Below are 23,134 nucleotides of genomic sequence, written 5' to 3'. Positions count from 1 at the left end.
GTAGCAAGGAAGTCAAGCACCAGACCTAGAAGAAGAAAGCCAGTGTCCACCTCGAAGCAGAACATGTTCTCTCTTTTTACCTTTTTCTTTTTCTCTTGGTCTATTATGTTAGAAATAATTTAAAAAAGGAGTTACCAACCTGAGGCTGAATGCCAACTGGTGACATAGAAAGTGATCTTAGCCAGATAATCACACTCAATGCATATACACATGTTCACATACACATACACAAATATATACATATAGTCGTATGCACACACACAGATTCACAAGCACGCACACACAGACACACACTCATTCACAAACACACACAGCAATATAGCACAAGATCTCAGAAGATACACACCATTTTTCTCAAAAAATATACTCTGAAAGCTTATCTTTTACTTTCCACCAAATACCTCTTTTCCCTCATAAAAGAACCTGTGTGGCCCTCTGCAAGTCTCTGAGTTCTTCAAGATCTTGCATTCTCTTCCCCTACATGAGGAGCAATGGCTGGAAAATGTCTCAGATCACTTCAAGTCCTAAATTTCTACATTAACCCTGCAATGCTGTGGTCTCCAGAAAACAACATATTTGGATAAGGTTTGAAATTGATAAACTGTCTCTCCACTGGCAATAGGCTGACATTTATTACTAGGAAAATCACATAAATTGCCTCATCTAATTTTACAGAAGCCTTATAACTAAAGAATCATTTGAAAAAGCAGAGGTCAAGTGACTCGTCCAAGACCACACAGCTCATATAGAGTCTGTCTGCACACAACATTAATGCTTTCTCTATAATATTTTCTTCCAAGGAATATCTAAAATACCCATAATGCGGAATTAAATATACCATTCCTACTCTATATTATTTTTTGGACATTTAATCATAATAAGTGTTACAATCATAATAAAAATAACAATGCCTAACACTCACTACGGGCTAGGTACCATTCTAAAAATTTAATGTGAATTATTTCACCCAATTGTCACAACAACCCTACTAGGTAAATACTAAATTATACCCATTTCACATATGGAAACTGATGTACAGGAATGTTAAATAACTTATGCAAGGTTATCGGCTAGTATACGTAAGTCATAGCTGGGATTTAGACACAAGCACTCCAGGTCAGCAACTGTGCACCTGTCTACATACACCTTTGCCTCTCATTTTAAGATGTGTAATCATTTACAATGTGTGCTGTCCTATCCTCAACTTTCCTAAGGTATATGGTTGGAACAGGCTGTACAGAGTGATATCTTATTGCACACATAATACCACAGAATTTTCCAGTCAGAAGTGATGTTGGAGGTCATCTGATTCAACCCCTTCATCTGCGGTATGAATCTCTCTATTCTGTTCAGTAGCCACATGAACATTTGCCTGCCTCTCAAGGCTGCACATTCAGGTCTAATCTTTAGAATTGGTGCAAAATCTTCCCTTATATAAGACAAAACATGCTTCCTGCCAACTTATCCTATTGGTCCTATTTTTTCCCCCTCTTGAAATCACGGCTCATGGTAAGGCTCTCTGTTGTATAATAGTTGCGTTACTGCCTTCACCAAGTGCTTGATACTTGTGAGCAGAATTCCACTATCTCATCACTCTCCTCCAACAATATTCCTTTCAATTTTAAAAAGTGTTCAAATAGATGAGTTTTTAACACATAATAGAATATAATCATCACCTCAATAATATTGGCAATAAACTCAATTAAAACAATGAAGATGATAATAATTGGGATCATCTCCTTGGTTTTTGTAGAGAGTTTAAAATATACAGGAGAAGACACACGTCATTTCATGTTATTGGATCACACTGAGTGTGTTATCACTTAAAATTCCTAAGCCTTTCATCTTTCATTAAAATATTTGCCAATAATCTCCATCCTACATTCGTTTTTATGAAACCCAAAAATAGATCTCTTAGGATTATTTTTATCCAGTTTCATCTGATTGGATTTGATGTGAATTTTTAGATTACTTCATGAACCATTTTGTTAGGTGTGTCATTTTTGTGTTCATTGGAATAGTACACTAAGAACAGGAAGCTTCTGTCACTGGGTTCTTCCAGCCTGGTGAACATTAATCCATTTTGTAAATCTATTTGGCTACGGCGGTTCAACTAGTTAGTTAATTTAAGAAATATTTATTGAGTACCTACTAGGTGATGTCCACTAAGACATGCATACCCTTTCCTTTTCAGTCTAAAAATCACACTTTTGACATAAAAGACACCTTTTGAATCCATTGACCTTCCTCTGGATTCTCTTGCCAATATATTCGCAATTCAAATATGATGTTATTTATTCATATCTGGAACCTATTTCTTCAGCATTCCAGGTGCTAAACCAAGTTCATTTGTTCCCCTTTTTGGTTTAAAATTAGGAATCATTGCAGTCAGGGTAATTTTAGATAACTTGAATTACAGTCTGTGATATTATAGGCTAGAATCGCCATTAGCTAAAGAAAGTAAAAATGACAGTCTAAGCCGGGCTCGGTGGCTCAGCCTGTAATCCCAGTGCTTTGGGAGGCTGGGATGAGTGGATTGCCTGAGCCCATGGGTTCGAGACCCGCCTGGGCAACTTGGCGAGACCTCATCTCTACAATAAATCAAAAATTAGCCGGGTGTATAGCGCACACCTGTAGTTACAGCTACTTGGAAGGATGAGGTGGAAGGATCGCCGGAGACCAGCAGGTCGAGGCTGTGGTGGCCGGGAGCAGCCACTGCACTCCAGCCTGAGAGACAGAGTGAGACTCCAACTCAAAAAAAAAAAAAATGACAGTCTAAACCTGAATCTGGCAAACAATGAAATAATCTCTACTATATCTCTCTAATTTGTAATCTATGCTTTAAGTTAACATTTAATAAATAGTTCTTAAATATTCACCAAATTGGGCAGGGCAAAGTTTAGGTTTAGAAGAGAAAATGACAATTTAGTACCTAAGTTTACTAAGGCTAATCCTATTTATAGATAATGCTGTTTACTACAATATAAATTCAGGGTTGAAGATGAAAATAGTAAGAACACATTCTGCCCTTTCAGAAAATATTTTCCACCACGGTCACACCTCTACTGCTGGTGCCTAAAATTCCATCACAGATTTTAGTAATAAAGACCCATGAGATCTCAACGTGAACTATGTTAGTTGTCTGGAAAATCAAGAATTCAGACTTACAGTTACACTTTTAAGTTCAGGAAACAAAAGAACCTCAGGTGATATAAACAACAGGATGAAGAAATTCTGGTGAAGAGCCTCCCTACCACTGTGGTCAACCTCATCTGGAAGCATCCATGGGAAGACATGAGTGCATTACTCTAAATGTACATTTCCTGCTTTTCGGTGGCCATGTTTGCACCACCTGACTCAGAATCTCCCTGGTATCACCCCTGAGACTAAAGCTCAACCCAAACCCTGATCCAATTCATAAGAGACTTTCCAGACACATCCCTTACATCTGGACTACTGTCAGAACACAATCTATAATTATCCTGATCTCAGAAGGGGTGGGGGTGGGAGACAAAGCTGTCAGAAACCGACTGTAGACCATGGCCCGGCAAAGCAGAAGCTACCAAGAAAACTTCCCTGGATACCCTTCACAGGATCATTCTCCCTCCCTGATTTATCTTTTTGTGTTTTTAGCACTCTAACCGTTTAATAGTTATTTTATTGTATTGTAATATTTTGCCATCTTCATCTGCCTGCTAGACCTTTTAGAGGAACAATTTTATATGATTTCTTTTTATGTTCAACACCTAGTACCAACCTGGCAGAGAACAGATATTTAGCAAATATTTGTTGACTTGAATTGAAATATGTAATTGAGGATTACAACAGGATTCAAAGGACATAAAAAAAAACCCACAGATTTTAGTTTCTCATCTAAAGTCCTAAACAAATCTGACTAATAAAAGACCTTCTTCCCAGCTCCAAGCATGCTCTGAAGTTATTTCTAGCACATTAAGTTTTGAAGTCATCTTCCTTTATCATGTGCAAGATTTGAACTCATGACTTTGAATCCCCAGATTTTTTTTTTCCTTTGAAATGTTTTTTGTTTGAGTTAAACCACACAGTCTTCCAATTAAAATGAAAATCTGCCTGGAGGAGGAAATGGGAAAGAGAAGCTTTTATCACTCATTGACTCCGAGTGTGAATCATTACTGGGATCAATTCAGGGAAAGCTAGCTGGACAGAAGCAAAGGGAATAGCACACCCAGCTGGTCAGTAGAGAGGAAGAAGTGACAGATAGCAAGGATGAAAGAATTCTGGAAAGTCAAGAACTCCTAGAAAGACCCCCAAGAACTTTGTGAATTGGAGGGAGTAAAAGACAGTGAGATAAAAGAAAAAAAGAAGACAAAGGAAACAAGAAGGCATATAAGGCTAGTTTCAACTGTCTTTTTGTTGCATATAATGACTCTGATGTTTGGTGAATGTTTGTTACTCTATCTGCAAAACATATTTAGAAAAGTCATCTTCAACTTCACTGCTATACCCTGACCAGAACCACCATCATCACTTGCCAAGATTGTTAAAATAGCCTTCCAAGGTCTCCCAATGTCCACCCACACCTTCTCACAGTCTATTCTTAACACAGCAGCTAGATAAATAAGCCTGTGCCATTTATCTACTCAAAACCCTTCAAGAGCTTCCTGTCTCACTCAAAGTAAAGATCAAAAAGAGTGGCCTACAATAGTCCACGGGATCCTGTTCCCAGTCACATCTCCCTCTGACAACCTTAACGTCCTGTCACACACCCCACTGTCTTCATACTGGTCCCAAATCTGCTCTTTGTACCTGTCATGCACTCTATGGCCTCAGGGTTTTTTCCTCCCTATTGAATATCACCTCCTTGGATATTACCTTCACAAACACCTATCCTAAACATCCAACATAAATTTGTGGCACCATCTCTTCTCTATTCTCCTTACCCTGCTGAATTTTTTTCCATGCCACATATGACTTCTACCACACAAGATAATTTATTTCTTTGGATAAGGCTGCTGTTGATTGTTTCTTTTTCATCATAGAATATAAACTTTCTTTGAGCTGGCATTTTTGCATGTTTGTTTTTGTTGCAAAATACAGCTTTGAAAAGCACACATTGGGTACTCAATAAATATTTACTGAATAAATGATTTGTTTGAACCTAGATTAACTACTTTAGCTTATGGAGACATATTCTTTATTACTCATTTACAAAATTACATGTAGTTCCACAGAAATGGAGAAAGTCACATACAGACTGCTGCCACCAAGCTTTTGGTATAATATATTTGAAAGTGTTTTGATGTCTTAAAGGAATGAGAGTCTTATAAATAAAACACCAGCTATAAAAATTCAAAAAATATCAAAAAGCTCCACACTGATTCCCTAAACAATCTATGTGGCCAAATACCTTTAATGCTAGAACACACTTGAATACCTGTTCCTGAATTGTGCCCCACATCTTTTTTTTTTCTTGAGCTGGAGTCTCACTCTGTCACCCAGACTGGAGTGCAGTGGCACGCGCCCGGCCACCGCAGCCTCGACCTGCTGGGCTCCGGCAATCCTTCCACTCAGCCTTCCAAGTAGCTGGAACTACAATCGTGCGCTACCACGCCTGGCTAATTTTTTGATTTATTGTAGAGATGAGGTCTCGCCAAGTTGTCCAGGCAGGTCTCGAACCCGCGGGCTCAGGCAATCCATTCACCTCAGCCTCCCAAAGCGCGGGATTATAGGCTGAGCCACCGAGCTCGGCTGTGCCCCACATCTTTAAAATAAAATTTTTTTTTTTTTAAGAAATGCTAGGACAGGTCCATCACTGGAGGCCCTCATAGTTGAAACTGATCTTCAGACTATCTTCAGTGAGTAGCAGACTATATGAGGTTTTGATATAATGGTCACCCCAATTTCCACATGGAACACCATGAGAACTCATTAGGAAAAAAACTTAACCTCTGTATAAACGAAGGAAGAATATACTGGGATCCCAAACACAATCCCATGGGTGAATTTTGTAACGCCTAATTTTTCCCAAAGAGAAAAAAAATGTCTCAGGCAACATAGATGTCGATCAAAAAGAAGCTGACCTATTCAGGGAGATGCCTATCCTGTCTAGTGCCATGATCAAAATTCAAAACAGTATTTTAAAACATCTGAGTTAGCATACTATATCAATTATGTCATATGAATGCAAACAGATTCAGAACTGTAAGATTTTTATCTATGAAAAAGAAATAGCAAGCATTCTTTATATCTGGATTCAGTTCAGCACACGCTCACTCATCTATTTTATTTTAATATCAAAATGCAGTAGGCCCCAGACTTTAAACTAATATCCTTAAAGCATTTTGGGTTTTAATTTGATGACCATCTGTATTCTAGAAAAATCTATCCTTTTAGGATCTGGGAATAAGTGAAGCTGACCTAAATCTGAAGCTCTGTGACTTTAAAAAGAGTCCATGCTCAGATTAGCACCACACTGAACAAGAAACAACCCATGAAAGCATATAAATTATTTTGTACCACAAAGCTTTTGTTGATTTCCTCATATCACTCTATAAAATAATTTTACAAATTTAAACGTTAGTCTAATATCAAACAAAACTGAAATAAGATGTCTCTATTCTAACATCAATTTAAAAAATTATAGTCAAGTTATAATTTCTGAAAATAATAGTCTGTGTTTTTTTAAAAAATGTAGGCTGATGATCTGATTTTTACCTAGAGAGATAATATAGCAGGATGCAAGGAGGAAATAAATCTGAAAAAGAACAGCATGTCTCAGAAAGCAACCATTTTGGCAGAAGTTATTATACATTTTGCTCATGATAAGAGACTTTTTTTTCTGTTCAAAGAAATAGATTAATAATTTTACTGATAGTTAAATCATAATCAATCCTCTTATTTTCATGTTCATCAAATTTATCACCCATTCCCAAACTTGAATTTTTCTGACGTGGATTTAAAAAAAAAAAAGCAAATGCTGAAAATTCTTTAATGTTGGGAGCAGGAAGAGATCCAGGGAAAAATAGGTCTTCAATAAACAGGCCTTTAATTTATCAAAAGTCCTTCTAACCTCTCACTCTTCCAGCTCTCTGACTACATTTAAAATGGGAGAAAACATAAACAAAATACAGTGAACCATATATAGAAACAGTTTGAAGAAGCTTCTGGAGTAAAATCACTTTTTACAAAGGTAATGAATAATTTATATGCGAGGTAACATAGTTACCTATGCGAGGTAGCAAGAATGATAGTTAATAAATTCAGAAAATAGTATTTTTCATATATCACAAATAAATTTTATAATTACACATATATATAGAAAAGATAAAACCAGATCAGCTTTATCTCAAATAAACAGAAATTTTAATTTAGAGTCATAGAAAAATTTAAATTTTATCTGCCCCAATTGCTTTGAAAGTTTTAAACACAAGGACTTAATAATCTTCAACACATTTTTTTAAAGATTCAAATATTTTATAAATTGAAAATTCTGATCATTATTCCATAGTAATAATTTCCTTCATGAGAAGTATAAAGTCAGGTTAAACTGATAATTAGTGAGTTATTACTTGTAGTGATAAATCATAGTAATGAAAAACATGGTTTCAAGAATCAGCAGACTTAAATTAATATAAATGTCAATTCTATACCAAATATGTGACCTGGACAAGTTATTCACTAAGTTTCAGTTCTTGGTGTACAAAATCGAGATGATACTGTTACCAACCTCATATGGCTATAAAAATTAATTGGCATAATTCATTTTAATCAATTTTCCACTGTTTTATAACTACTATCATAGTTCTCGATTCACAGATAGCACCTGATATCATTACTATTATTATCACTTGATTATAAGGCCAATCCTCTTACGTCTCCACACAAAGTCTTCTGGGATTATCCTCTGTATATCTGGTCATGCTGTTTTCCATTTCTGAAATGCCAACTCCTCTCCTCTTCATTAAGTCAAATCCTAAACATTCCAACAGGCCTGACATTTTTTAAAACATTCCTCAATAACCATATTCCATAACAATATTCCTGGTATATTGAACTCAGTCAACAATTATTTTATTTATAACATGTCTTACACAATATTAATTTTGCCTTATACTTCTTTTGCTATATTTTAGATTTAATAATTCTATATAACTTCTCCAAATTATGTATATGTATTTTTTTTTTTTTGAGTTGGAGTCTCACTCGGTCGCCCAGACTGGAGTGCAGTGGCCGCTCCCGGCCACCGCAGCCTCAACCTGCTGGGCTCCGGCGATCCTTCCGCCTCAGCCTTCCGAGTAGCCGGAATTACAGGCATGCGCTACCACGCCCAGCTGATTTTTTGATTTATTGTAGAGATGAGGTCTTGCTGCCCAGGCGGGTCTCGAACCCGCGGGCTTAGGCAATCCACTCACCTCAGCCTCCCAAAGGCATGGGATTACAGGCTGAGCCACCAAGTCCGGCGTATATGTATATTTTTAAGACAAAGAATTATCTCTTACTTCCCTTTAAAAATAACCACACACAATCCAAAGAAATCTAGTATAGTGGTGGGCATACAGTAGGTGTTTAATGCATGCTTTTTAAGCTGAATTGAATGGTAAGATCATGAGGGTCACTTTACCACTCCAAATTTACATTCATCATCTGAAAAGTGACAGAGTTAAAAACACTCACCATGGTATTTCAAAGCAATAAAGTTATAATATTGCAATGCACTGAACTGAATTTCCCACCCCTTTTAATATAGGAACGTGCATAATTTTATTTTATTTCTATAACAACTATCAAATTCTGGTGTAGAGGGTCCACAATCTGAATTACTTGGAATGGTTGGGAAGCTGGTCTGTCCTAGTGCAGAGCTGCTTTCCACTAGGAGAACTGACAACGATGTTGCTCCTTCAAATGTTTTCCTCCTTATATTAAAAGAAGTACTGTCTTCACATTCTTGCTCAATGGACTGCTTCAGAGCATTTAAAACCAATATTTCTTAGTGGGTATGGTGGCTTATGCCTGTAATCCCAACAATTTGGGAGGCTAATGTGGGAGGATCACTTGAGCCCAGGAGATTGAGAACAGCCTGGGTAACATGGCAAGACCTCATCACTACAAAAAAATAAAAAAAATAAGCCAGGCCTGGTGTTATGCACCTATAGTCCTAGCTACACAGGAAGCTAAGGCAGAAGGATCGCCTAAGTCCAGGAGATCAAAGCTACGTTGAGCCAAGAGAGGTCCACCGCACTCCAGTCTGGGTGACAAAGTGAGATGCTGACTCAAAAATTAAAATTAAAAATTATCTTTTTTAAAAATCCTAATTTTTTAACTAAACAGCTTGTTCATCTCTTCTGGGTTTTCTAATTGCGAGGTATTTAGCATTTATAATAAATCAAATAATTTTCACATATGAGAAAAATTTCTATTTCTTTTTTGCCCTGCATATGCATAGCTAAATCCACATCGATTTAGCTTGCAGTATGGGGAGTAGTAAAGGAATCAACCTGGCAAGGCAAAGGAAAGAAAATTAATAATAAATTAATGTGGGTAAGGGAAATAGGAAGTTTGCAAACTGGCTTGACCATATTATAGGCCTAGATCCAAGATGATATTCCATTTAATACTAATCCTGCTAGTGTTCTCTTGGCACAAACTGTTTTGATAGATTATAGGGTCCCTGTTATTAAGTAACCAGAAATATACTATGTTCCCAAATCTCAACAAGCTACTTTTAATTCTATCATAAGAACCAATGATATAACTGAAACTACGCCTGGGGAAAAAAAAAATGCCCCTGAAGTCACAAATATAAGAAGTTACCTTAGGAGGAGGATTTGCAAAAATCAAAGTATTTGACTGACACACGTAATTTTAAACAAATTATGAGTCTTCTCCACATTCAAGTATATCAATTCCTAGCCCTTCCCACCTTACATTTTCTCTTCCTTCTAGTAGGATCATAATTATTGATCTTTTTTTTTCTTTGCTCTGGAAAAAAATGATTCTTCCATATTTCAAAATAAGCATGCACCATGCAACGTGCAAAAAAATACCTTGGGCTTCTTATTTTCAGGGCCTGTTGACATAGACCATGCACAAGGTGAAATCGGCTGCTCAGTTCTTGTTAGAGCTATGGGAAGTGACAAGGTCGAAACAGGTGACCTGTGGTTGGATATGATGCTTTCAGATTTCCCAAGTCTTGAAGGCAAGGAACCACTGCCACAATTTGGGTGCAGTGCTGAGGGACTGAGCTGGAGCTCCTGGGTGGGCGGATTAGCACGAGGAAGGGAGGAGGACCCCAAGTTAGGAAGAGTGGCAGAACCAGCAGTGGAAACAGGCAGTGAAGGAAGAGTTGAAGGATTCAGTTTCTGGCCAGATAGTTGATACGATGCTTTTTGGGATCTGTTTATCAGGTTTGAAAGAGCTGGGGAAGGATGGAAACATTTATCTGCAGGTGAGAGCATGGCTCTTTGACTAATAGGAGGAGTTACAGAAGATAATGCAGAGGAGGCCAATGTGGAAGGGTGTGAGTAAATATCCCTGGGCTTTTCTGGACTCCTGACGTCACCATCCTGTTTGCCCTTCAAAGAAGAGAAAGAGGAGCTTGGTGGAACAGGAGGAAGACCTGCAGAACTCGATGTATTGGTTTGTAGCAGGGAGAGTATCGTATTGCTCTTCAAAGTGGATGAGGGTGTTTGCTCTACATCCAAGGAAACAATACTGCTATCAACATGTTTTGTAGGAAACAGGGAGGGCACCTGAGAAAGGGGACCAGACTTGGTGGAAAAAGGTAAGCGAAAAGATTGCTTGGCCAGCTCAGAAACCTGGTGTTCCCCTTTGTCTGGAGACTCGGCTCTTAGGGAGCAACTTGAGAGAGATTTTTTAGGTGTGGGTGGGGTTTCCTTTACTTTTTGATCAAGTGTGAGCGTGGAAGAGGCCAGAGAGTTGAGAGAGAAGGTGGGACACGAAGCCGGGGAGAAAGGTCTTTGGTGAGAAGGGTTTGACTTGAGAATAGCCGTGAGAAGGGACAGCCTAGAGGGCACCGGAGATTTTACGCCTGCCTTTGAAAGATTTCCACTAGATGACGTCTGGCTACAGATTGTGGAAGATGAGCCGTGGAAAGAGGAGGGAAATGGTTTCGGACTTGGACAGAGTGAATGGGTGACGATACGGACTGGGATGTACGAGGCTGGATTCGACTTCAGAGAAGCACCGGAGGATGGTGAAGGAGAAGAGGTTCTCGGACTTTCTCCACGACTAAGGACATGCGAGGTTAAAGTCGTCTTCTTCGGGACTTCAGACGTCAGTCCAGGCTTTTGATCGGCTGCACTTGGACTGGATAAGTTAGAACCTGACAGTTGAGTGGACTGGGGAAGCGGAAACGTCGAGGAGGTGCCCTTCGATGCAGGAAAGGGTGAAGAGTGAGCAGTAGTATGAAAATACGTAGCTGATTCTTGCACCACGGCCCCATTGACATCCAGCCTCCTAGCGTGGTACTCCTCTAGGACAGAGTCTCCGTCGAGGTTAACTGGGCCGTGTGGTGTGTTCTGATTAGTTGGAGAAACAAAGGAGAAAGCAGGTGGTTTACAGGCAAGCTGCTCAGAGGTAGTGGGAGAAGAAGTTAACTAGAGGAAAGAGAAATAGACAGATTGAAATAGGACATTATTTGTGAAACTGTCAAAATACCTCTTGTAACTTGTGTGATTATGCGAACAGTCTGACAAACTAGTTTACACCAAAGGAGATACCTCAAACCTCCATAAAAAGAGGGAAAGTATGTTTTGCTAGTGAGGCATTGCTTTAAATTTGGAATAAAATATAAGTAGTATGTTATATTCTATACCTCATTTATTCCCCAGATCAAAAATCAATATACAATTGCATTGCATGTTTCCATTTGGAAAACGCGCTGCTCACAACTTCTAAAATGGTTCAATTCTGAATTGTGTGATTTGAAAAGATTTAAATTACCATTCGGATAAATTTCAATATTCACTCTGGAAAATGAAATCGATTTTTTTTCCACTGTAAAACTATCAAACATAATATAATAATAATGACTACAAACCTTAAAAAAATTAACATGCTTCACGTGTTTAAAGTTTTAAATACTTGCACTACTTAGTCCTTCATGTTGTGAACTTGGGAAAGTGCTCAGAATTCAAAAGATAGCCGGGCTCGGTGGCTCAGCCTGTAATCCCATGCTTTGGGAGGCCGAGGTAAGTGGATTGCCTGAGCCCGCGGGTTCAAGACCTGCCTGGACAACTTGGCGAGACCTCATCTCCACAATAAATCAAAAAATTAACCGGGCGTGGTAGTGCGCGCCTGTAGTTCCAGCTACTTGGAAGGCTGAGGCGGAAGGATCGCTGGAGCCCAGCAGGTCGAGGCTGCGGTGGCCAGGAGCGTCCACTGCACTCCAGTCTGGGCGACAGCGTGAGAAAAAAAAAAAGAATTCAAAAGATAAAACACCCATGATCAACACAGAATGATAAATTGAGAGAATAAAAGCAAGTCCAAAATGTAGAGGAAGTTTTAGCTTATTTTTACTAATTACTTGCCAGAATGAACTTTTAACATGAACATTTGATGAATAGTTAACAAGTGATTTGAGTTACCCAGGGAGAAATAGAGTCCCTTTCATATCAAAAGAAGCCAGAGCACTTTACATATACAAACCACGTGAAAGCTCACCAATCCCACACCAAATAAAGAGAACATAAAGAAACCTAGGGAGAGCCTGTGAGATAACTGGGTATATGTATAATCTTGTGTCATTTTAAAGATCATCTGTACTCTAGGATAAGTACTGAAATTATAAATGATTTTAAAACCTTTTTAAAAGAGGTTTCCCTTCATAATTATTTATTTCATTCTATCAATCTATAAATAAAGAGTAAACATGTATGTCTAATCAAAAATTTAGGGAATATAACTCATTCAAAATATTGATAAGTATTAAGATTTTATGTATAAGGGTGTTGCAAAAAGCACATAGGAAAATATGTATTAATAACTAAACTTAATAAAAGCTTGACTTATAAACACAGCAAAGGATATTTATTGATTTTGCTTATAACAGATTAAGATTTCCGTCAGGCCTAAAGCAAAGATTTTCAAACCATATAGTTTTCATCTCTTAAAATATTTAAAACTGACAGATTCAAACAATTCCTCCAAGCTTCTGTTTCCAAGCAAACATACCCCAAAACTTCCCTTTCTTTTATAGATCAATTTATATGTATATTTGCGACACAAAAATTATTGTCACATAAACAATATTTGTATATATTGGCAAAATTCAGAATATGGGAAAATCAGGGATAATTGAAAATCAAGCAAAATCCAATCAAACTGAGGAAGAAAGCTTAACAATACTATTGCACAAGTTTTACTTAGAAACAACTGTACTTTTCCAATATTTATGTAACTGATTCATGTGGTTAGGGATATAATTAAATTCAAATACTACTAACGAACGTCTCCGTCCCTACAAGAATGACATTTTATTTGGAGTTCTGTGATCACTTGTAGTTAAATTAATATTTAATGTTTAAGAAATTGTTCTCTTAGGTTAGGGCTTTTTTAAAGTCATAAATGAATGGTCTTCTCTAATTGTTTTCCTCAACTAATGTCTTCTCATGGAAAGAATGGAGCCATTTCAAGACCGTGTAGAGTGTCTTTGCACATTGTGCTATGCCTAGAATAGCTGTTAGGTGAAAAATTTTGTAAACTAATAATAGTGGGCACAAAAATTCGATTACTTTTTCAGTCATATTGTGTCCAAATAACTCCAATGAATGTGATAAATTCATTTATCTATCTGATCATTCCCCAAACTATCATTATGTTAAGACCATATATTTATAATTTTACAGGTTTTATTCAGAGGAAAAGACTCTCCCTCCAACTTTCTCAAAACTTTGACTTCTAAATGCCTAAAGTCTACTACATTAAATGATATTTTATCTAACATAAATAACTCAGAATTTTATTGTACTTTTAAAAGTTGAGCTGGGCTCGGTGGCTCAGCCTGTAATCCCGCACCTTTGGGAGGCTGAGGTGAGTGAATTGCCTGAGCCCGCGGGTTCGAGACCCGCCTGGGCAGCGAGACCTCATCGTTACAATAAATCTAAAAATCAGCCGGGCGTGGTAGCGCATGCCTGTAATTCCAGCTTCTCAGAAGGCTGAGGCGGAAGGATTGCCGGAGCCCAGCAGGTCGAGGCTGCGGTGGCTGGGAGCGGCCACTGCACCCCAGTCTGGGCGACAGAGTGAAACTCCAACTCAAAAAAGTAAATAAATAAATAAAATAAAAAATAAAAGTTGATTATTGAAGAACTTCTAAGAGAAAGACTCCAAAAAGTCTAAAAATGTTTAATATGTTTTTATTAATCTATACATTATTTTTTATTATATTTTTTGATTTAATATATTACTAAGTATTTGCAACATACTCATTTCTAACATGGAGATACACTATAATGTTACCCTAATTTGAACTAATATTAAAATGTGGCTTCATATTTTTATAAAATTTCAGGGAATAAAGCGTTCATATTTTGTTTTTTATTTTTTAAAAAGACTTTTTCCTGAGTTTATCTAATCAATACTTATTTTTTTTAAATAGTGGGTAAACACATGAATAAAAATTTTATGCAGAAAGAAGAAATAGGCACCTGCCAAAATCCTCAATCAGTAGGTCAGCATCAGTCCTTCATTTTACCTCTTTCCTGTAAATTCCTTACAGGTGATGTCAACTTTTTCTGTCAACATTTCCAAATTATTTCCATCCTTTCTTTCTCTCCCATTAATAATGTCTTATGCTGTTCTCTATGCGTATTATGATCTAATTTCTTCTCCCTCAATATGTTCTCAGTCTTCTCCACCATTTATTTCTTACCTCACCTTCATTGATCTGTTTGCTTCCAACATCTTTCTAGAGCTCCCCCCACATAACTGTGGTCTACAATCTCCAGAACTCCTGTTTCCTTCAGCCCCGTTAGCACCCATTTCCTCCAAAGACATTCTCAAAATTCTCATCTAGAAAGTCTATCCTGAACTCTGGAATGCATTCACAATAATCTCAGTAACATAAGATGCTTGCAATGTGCTGCTCTGATTAGGTGGATGATCCTAATCATACATTCACCCTCAGATCCTATATAAAAAAGACTACCAGTTATTCTAACAACCAATCTCTATTTTGGAGCTGCCCTGTAGTTTTAGTAAATCTAAAAGTAATTGCTCCTCAATATATTCTGTTTTCCCTAATGTGTCTATGAGATCTTAAAGCATCTCAATAAAGGTTGAGTGATTGATTTTCTGCCTAATATTTTGGATTGTTCCCAAGATTTGGACAGCACAGGATGTTGGCCCCATACATTTGTACTCCTACTCCTAAATCTATAGAGTTATGAAAGACAGAAACCCAGGGTCTCCATTGACTTCACATACCAATCATTACGTTATGGCAATCTGGCCTTCTAAACTCACCTGTGGATTGGTCCTCTTCTTTCTAATGAATATCCATAATATTACAGGGCAGATTGACAGTCTTTCTTAGCTACACAAATTACATAATCTTTGCTGGTATTCCTACCTCTAGTTGTACCCCATTTAACTTATCAACAAACTGACCTTTTAAAATCTGATCACCTATGCTCAAGACTTCATCTGTGCTTTCTTTGCATCTACCATGAACTGAAGATCCTTCCTTCATGACAGAACCACTCTCTTGCTATCCAGTCTCATCTCCCTAATCCCATTTTTTATGTTAGGTTTCAGCATTACTTTGTTCGGTCTCGACCTTCTTGCCAGCATGGTCAACATACTATCTTGGTCTCTTGCCAATCCACTCTTGCCAATCCACTAGGCATTTTCTCCTTGTTAAATCGATCTCAGCAACTGCCATTATGTTTCTAGACCTTGTATTCTTAAAGTTGCTGTATAAGATCACCAACTGAGAGTGGGACTGAATTCCCCTTCACCTGTGCAGAGCAGGCACCTTTCTCAATTCACATTTGGGTTGGGTGAGTCACTGTGAATTGATGAAAGCACAAGTTCAATGTCTGCAGCTTCAGCTGGGTCCTGTGCTTTTCTAATGTTTTGTTGGTTGTTTTGTTTATTCTTTTGTTTGGACCTTGACTTCCTCTCCAGTTCTGCTCAACAGCTCTTCCAAAAAGTTAATATTCTCCACAAGCCCTTAAAACACTACTTTCTCCAATATACTCAACAGATGACAAAGATTTATTTTCTCCAAGGAAAAATAAGGTTACCAGGAAACCAAATTTTTCTGGATTCACATTCATTTCTTTTCCATCATTCTAAGGAAAAATGATGACATTTTGCTTCTTAAAAGGTGAATTCTCCCTTTTTATTCTGAATCACAACAGTTCTTAGCTTCTTAGCAGTTATCCTCTATATTCTAGGTATTTATCCTTTTTAATATTTACTAGATTTCTCATTTTCTCATAAATATAAAGCAGAAATTCTCTCATCTTTAAAAATATAATAATAAATATCATTGTGAGGGATAGGAAAAATACCCACAATTCTCTATTCTTTTCATAATATTCTTTTTATTCACTCGTTAATATGGGGTGGCCAAATGACTTGTTTTTGCCAGTGAGACACTAGCAAATGCAAAACAAGAAGCAGTGATTTGAAAAAGCACTTGTGCATTGGTGCTTACTGGTTTGGTTCAGAGCATTGCTACAAAGCAAATGAGCCCAGGCTAGTCTACTGGAGGATATAAGACCATATCTCAGCAGACAACTAACCAGCCACTGAACTGCTAACAAGCCACCAGCCAACCCGGCAGCCGATCACAGACACATGCATAAGACACCACAAAGATCAACTGAATCTGACCCATATCTGGATTTTTTAGCTAAATAAATGCTTGTGTTTCAAAATACTAAATGTTGGCATGGTTAGTTATCTAGCAAAAGCTAACTGATTAAAAACATGTGTGTACACACATATACTGAGATCTTTATGGATCCTACATATCCCAAAGTTATAAATCAATGTTGTTCTCATCTCAACCAAGTCTATACAGTATAATCACTGCATTGATTTCCTTATTTCTTGTAACCAACACACCCTATTTAAAATGACCTCCCAAAGAACCACAGTCTTGTAGAATCCTTCTTTTTGCGTGTGGGTGGAAACTGTAACTTGCTTTCAACTAATGTAGCGTGACAGAGGTGAAAGAATTTTTTGGGTGTAATGAAGGTCCCTAGTCAGGTGACTATAAGTTAATTAAAAGGCAGATTATCCTGTGTGGGTATGATCTAATCAAGTGAGCTCTTAAAAAAAATGAAAGAAAGAAAGAAAGTCTTTTGAATTAGATGCTCAAAGCCCCAGAGGTTCTTTTTCTCTGCTTATGACTTTAAGGAACAATCTGCCATGAATTCTACAACCTCAAGGAAATAAATTCTTTCAACAACATGAGGTAGCTTAGAAGCAGACGCTTCCCAGGCTGAGCCTCCAGAAAGAATGCAACCCAACTAACGCCTTGATGTCAACCTTTCGCAATCCAGAGCAGAAATCCTGGCTCAGACACACCCAGACTTCTGATCTACAGAAACTGGAAGAAATAGGTAAGTGCGTTAAGCCACTCAATTCATGCTAATCTATTAAACAGTAGAAAATTTGTACACTTCCCACTGACTTCTTAACAGAATTTTCCCCCATCCTTCAATAGAAACTATCACCGATTTCTACAATGATTTATTTTTTCCTAAACACAGCAGGCACTGGCTCATAATTTCTGATTTCTTTATAGAGTCTAACTCTTCTCACCTCATTCTCTTTTTCAAAACTTGCATCTGTGGCCTCTATTCCATCATTCTCCTAGTTTATTACCCATCTTTTGATGAATCCTTTTCATATTCCTTCTCTTCTTCCACCGTCTTCTTATACAGTGGTACTTTCTTGCTTATTACCATGTCTGGAATGCCCAGAAAACTGGTATTCATCCTTCAAGTTTCTGCAGCACCACCTCTGTGAACCCTTTGTGGTGGTACAGCCTGGTTTAGGTGTCCCATCATAGGCTTTCCACTGTTTCCTGAACATTCAAACTTTCATTGTCATTATTTTTGAAGTGCGTCTGCTTTTTAAGTTCCTTGAAGGCAGATCTTATGTCTTTTAAAGTGTGAACCCCTAGATCTAGTGTCTAGCCTAGTTACCTTCATGCAGCAATGAAAAAATAAATAAAATTTCTAGTAGGATGCAGAAACACGAGGATGCAGAAGCAGAGATGTAATGTCTTCTTGAAGAAGGCCTCATTACCCCTCTCAGCAATTCCTCTTCTGCTCTAGACTCCAGGCAGTGAAGATGGGAAGATGATGGAGAGAATACTGCCACTGATCTCTGATTCAGTCTTTACCTCCCCTGTCATAGAAAACTCAAGTTTTGACATCAAAAAGTCAGGAGATCCTCCTCTTAAAAGGCTATAGCATCTTTCTGCTGGGATTGTCAAAGCAACCTGATTTTCTAGACATGTACTTTATTTGCACCTGCCAATGGTTAAAAATTAACCCACCTAGAGAAAGCAACAAGCCATCATTCAAGGACTGCAAGGATTCTGCCAGGGTCAGAGCAGGACCTGGACCTCCCAAGGATCTAGAAAAATTTTCCTAAGTGCATCCAGTTTCAATCAACATGGAAGGAGATAATGAAGATAAAAGGAGGGCGTGGTATATTCATCCTAAGCTAGGAGAGAAGTGGAGAGGAAGCAGTGGGAAGATCACTGGAGAAAAGTTGTTAAAAGAATAAAATCACTTGGTCAGGGATTTGTACATCAATCAAAAGAATTAGGGCCTCTAAATTTTTAATCCTCCCCAACTTCTCAAAGCAATTATATGGGCTGGTTTTGGTAGCTCATGCATATAATCCCAGCCCTTTGGGAGACTGAGGCAGGAGAATACTTAAAGCCAAGGGTTCAAGACCAGGCTGGGCAACATAGCAATACCCTATCTCTACAAAAAATAAAAATAAATTAGCTGGACATGGTGGTGCAAACCTGTAATCCAAGTTACCTGGGAGGCCAAGTCAGGAGGGTCGCTTAAGCCCAAGAGTTTGAGATTTTAGTGAGCTATGATTGAAACATTGCACTCCAGCCTGGGTAATAGAGCAAGATCCTGTCTCCAAAAACTCAAAACAAACAAACAAACAAAAACAATTACATAATTGAGAGGGTCCACCTAGAATCTGAGTATCTGAATTACTACTTTATCACCTCTCACCTACTTGTGCAAGGTCAATCTTCCTTTTGTTTTGTTTTTTTTTTACTGTTTGGTCCCAGATGACTCTGCTCTGCAGGCAGTGAAAGAGTCATCCAGCTGATGGCCATGTTCACATGTCCTCCTGGAATCTTAGTACAAACGTGGCATGTTTCAGAAACTACTTGTGGCATTGCAAGCTAATCTTCCCAACAGTTAGCAGAATCCAACATGGAAGTTTAGCCTCCCAGTTTCTTTCAAGGTTTTCAACCTCTAAATTTCTGATATCAAAAGCTATAGATTATTTGCTTTACTAAGCTATGTATAGAGTTACAACACTAACTGTAAGGCAGAAGTCCTAGGTTCTCTTCTACTTTCTCTATATAATACTAGAGTATAATACTTTTCTCTCAGCTATGAATGCTTATGAAAAGAGTTCATCTAATGTCTATTCTCTATTTATATTACAGAGACCCCAATAAAAAGGGTTATTCATTCATTTATCAGCACTTTCTAAGTGCCCACATTATTCCAGGCATTGTATTGGGTGATGGAAAGCAGAGGTGAGAAAAAGAATTTTTTGTAAAATTCAAGGAACTCAGGAATCTAGTGGGGTGAGAGAGACACATAAGACTATTTTACTATAATGCTCTGGTACAAATAGGGTATTTTATTATAAACTTGAGGTGTAAGGTATAAGAAAGGAAGATTTCTGTGACTAATGCCCTGTCTAAATAATTTATTATAATCCCTTTTTCATAGATCCATGAAATCTAGTCATTTAATAAATATATCTGCTGATGTCCCAATTCCCCAGAATTTTGTGTACAAACCTCCTCTATTTAATCCCTGTCAGTTTTTATGATCATATTTTTTATGTTCCATGTCCGCTCCTCAGTTTTTACATCTGAGCTGTATTTGAATAAATGTATAAAACCTCTCCCTCTCCACATATTTTCTATTCTGTGCCTAAAAACCTACTGCCATCTCAAGCTTCTTAAATACCAAAAATCATCTGTTGAAAGCCTACCACTGATTAGGTACTATTTTAAACACTTTGCATGTATTATTTCATTTAATCATTTTCAAGACAGGTTTTATAAGATGGTGAAACTGAGGTTTATGATTTCAACTAACTGGCTCAGAGAAGCATGGCCAGAAAATTGCCCATATCATTTTTGCTTTCCCATACCACCCTTCCAATGCAGGACTTCCCTGTTCTCACCTCTCAACCATTTCCCGACTCGATTTCTGACCCCACCACACCACTCACACTGTCCCCATTATGGGACCTCCTAATTTCCAGATTTGACAGACCCCGTTTTATTGGGCCTTGTTTTATATTTCCTCTATTGACCACTCTTTATGTTGAAAGTCCCTTTGGTTTCATTGCATGAAACCACTCTCTCCAACTTCTTTAGTTTCCTCCCAGGCTTCTCATTGGCTTATCTTTTTTTTTTTTTTTTTGAGTTGGAGTCTCACTCTGTTGCCCAGACTGGAGTGTAGTGGACGCTCCTGGCCACTGCAGCCTCGACCTGCTGGGCTCCGGCAATTCTTCCACCTCAGCCTTCCAAGTTGCTGGAACTACAAGCACGCGCTACCACGCCCAGCTAATTTTTTGATTTATTGTAGAGATGAGGTCTCCCCAAGTTGCCCGGGTGGGTCTTGAACCCGCAGGCTCCAGCAATCCACTCACCTCAGCCTCCCAAGGCACGGGATTACAGGCTGAGCCACTGAGCCCAGCTTTTTTTTTTTTTTACAGGTCCTTTCTATTTTGTGATTTCCTGCCTTGAATCCTATGTCTTCTTGTTCTACATTCTTTCCCTGAGTGAATACCTCCACTCTCATCACTTCAACTTATACAGCACATTATCTGCAGTCTCCCACCTCTCTGGTTTGTTCCAAAGGCATTCTTCAGCTTCTTCCTAGATATCATCATGCAGTACCACAAAGGCATCTCAAATTCAATGCCAGATATCTCATCTCTTTCTATCCCCTCCCAAGACCTGTTATTCTTTCCTCAATTAATGATGCCAACATTCATCCAATTCCTTTAGTAATAAACTTAATTTCTGATTAATGCTTCCCATATACTGTCAGTGAACAAGTCCAGCTAATTCTCTCCCATAAGGCTCTCTTTTTATTCCTACCATCTTGAGGACAAGAGTTCAAGACCAGCCTGGGCAACATAGCAAGACCCTGTCTCTAGAAAAAAATAAATTAGCAGGACATAGTGGTGCTCCAGGCTTTATCCAGGTCCTTCAGACAAATCACTGAGTGTTGTGTCTGTATTCACTTCTATTTTAACTCTAATACTATCCTTAGGTAACAAAAATCTTAGACTTTTATATGAACATTCAAGACTCTTCTTTTCCTGAATTTTATTTAAGAGGCTTTTAATTCAACTGTTTATTTTACATAGCATTTTTACTTTTGCTTTACACTTTAAAATTGTTTAGTGATTTTTAAAATATAGCATTCTTTTACTTAAGCACATCACTTCAAAAGCAACTGGTGAGTATATACATTCAACCCAATATTTACATTCACTACGTTCAATATAATATGCTAACCACTGTAAGGAAAAAAATTTTTAGTAAAGATGAATTTAACAAGGGCTTTACCTTTAAAGAATTTACAGTCTGTTAGAGGAGATAAGGCTTGTACCTAAATAGCTATAGTACATTATATGATAATTTAAAAATAGGCACAGAAAAAAAACTATCAGAATTATATTCAGAGTTTGCTCTCGCTGAGGAAATCAAAGCAGATTTCATGAAGAAGTCAATATCTGAGCAAGGACTTTAAAGATAAGCAGAATGTGAACTTTTGAATATTTTTTCTTTTCATACACCTTATTGAACCCTACTTGTGTGCAGCACACAGCACTAAGTGCTAGGGATACAGAAATGAACAAAAACAACTTCAAGTTGTTTTCAATCAGTGAGGAAGAAAGATAAAATTGATTATTACAGCAAGGTGAAAAGGAATCATAATGGAGATTTTTTTTTAAGCTACAAAACAATAAAGAAACATCACAAAGATGAAGGCAGAGAACTAACTCCTCTTCAAAGGGAACATCTCTAAGAAGAGAGCCTACTGAAACTTAGCTTAGATTATCAAGTAGCCTAGGTCAAAATGGAGAAGGGTTGGGCAAAGAAGGAAGCATTCCACCAGAGGAATCGAAGACTCAGGGATGGGAAGTTATGAAGTGTGTATTTCAGTGATAAATTAGGAGAGATGAAAGTGAGATGTCCAAGGTGTAGATAAAAAAGGACATTGAGGCTAGGTTGTAGAAAGGTTAAAGGTCAGACTAAGATCTGAAGACACTTCTTAGAAATAGCTTTTTACTGACTAACTGATAGTGCTACCTTATTAGACAGTTGTATACATAGATTCATTTTTACCAGGTAGACCAGAACTTCATTTACTTGAAAATATTTACTTGATATTGTTGGCATCAAGCAGTCCAATCAAGGAATTTTTTTTTTACTTTTGACATTAAAGTTTCACAGTGACTATATTAAGCTTCCCAGCATGCTTTTTTTGGACACATCTTCTTAGTTTACATTTGTGGTAACAGTCACTTTATTTTTATTTGATGAAAACCTCCTATTCACTCAAATGGAAACAAGAACAATGGCTATTCCCAAATATTTCGGGATCTAGTATTCCTCCATTACTGGTAATCATAATTTTCAGCCATAATTAATGTATTAGGCTGAGCTTTGCCTTTGTATTTGGAGCTTTGATAATATAAACTATAACCTACTCTTAAATAACTTTGCTGGGGAAAAAGATTTCAAAGTACAAGGGGAATTCCCCAAAAAACAGAGTTATCTTTTGGAGGGTGGGCTCCTTGGAATACAGGTATCCTCCACTAGGTCAACCAAATGATCAGCCAAAGTTTTTATCTGGAAGTTTTCAGAAAGGTGCATCAC

General features: G+C 37.7%; 1 protein-coding gene across 8 annotated transcripts in view; it reads right to left on the bottom strand.

Annotated features, from left to right (window-relative positions):
* MLIP (muscular LMNA interacting protein) overlaps positions 1–23,134 on the bottom strand; it is a 144,422-nt gene that overhangs the window by 105,597 nt on the left and 15,691 nt on the right. For 6 of the 8 annotated variants that reach the window (XM_008071290.1, XM_008071293.1, XM_008071294.1 and 3 more), the window contains one exon: positions 10,023–11,594. The exons of 1 other annotated variant lie outside the window; for it this stretch is intronic. In XM_008071290.1, coding sequence (XP_008069481.1) covers positions 10,023–11,594 — 1,572 coding nt within the window. The remainder of the gene's footprint in view (positions 1–10,022; positions 11,595–23,134) is intronic. One more of the 8 variants, XM_008071291.1, reaches the window with a different exon arrangement.

This window comes from Carlito syrichta, unplaced genomic scaffold (assembly GCF_000164805.1).
Source record: "Carlito syrichta isolate Samal-C Ts95f unplaced genomic scaffold, Tarsius_syrichta-2.0.1 Scaffold314285, whole genome shotgun sequence".
Taxonomy (NCBI): Eukaryota; Metazoa; Chordata; class Mammalia; order Primates; family Tarsiidae; genus Carlito; species Carlito syrichta.
Note: the sequence above shows the minus strand (reverse complement) of the source record. Positions and strands in the feature narration are given on the sequence as shown.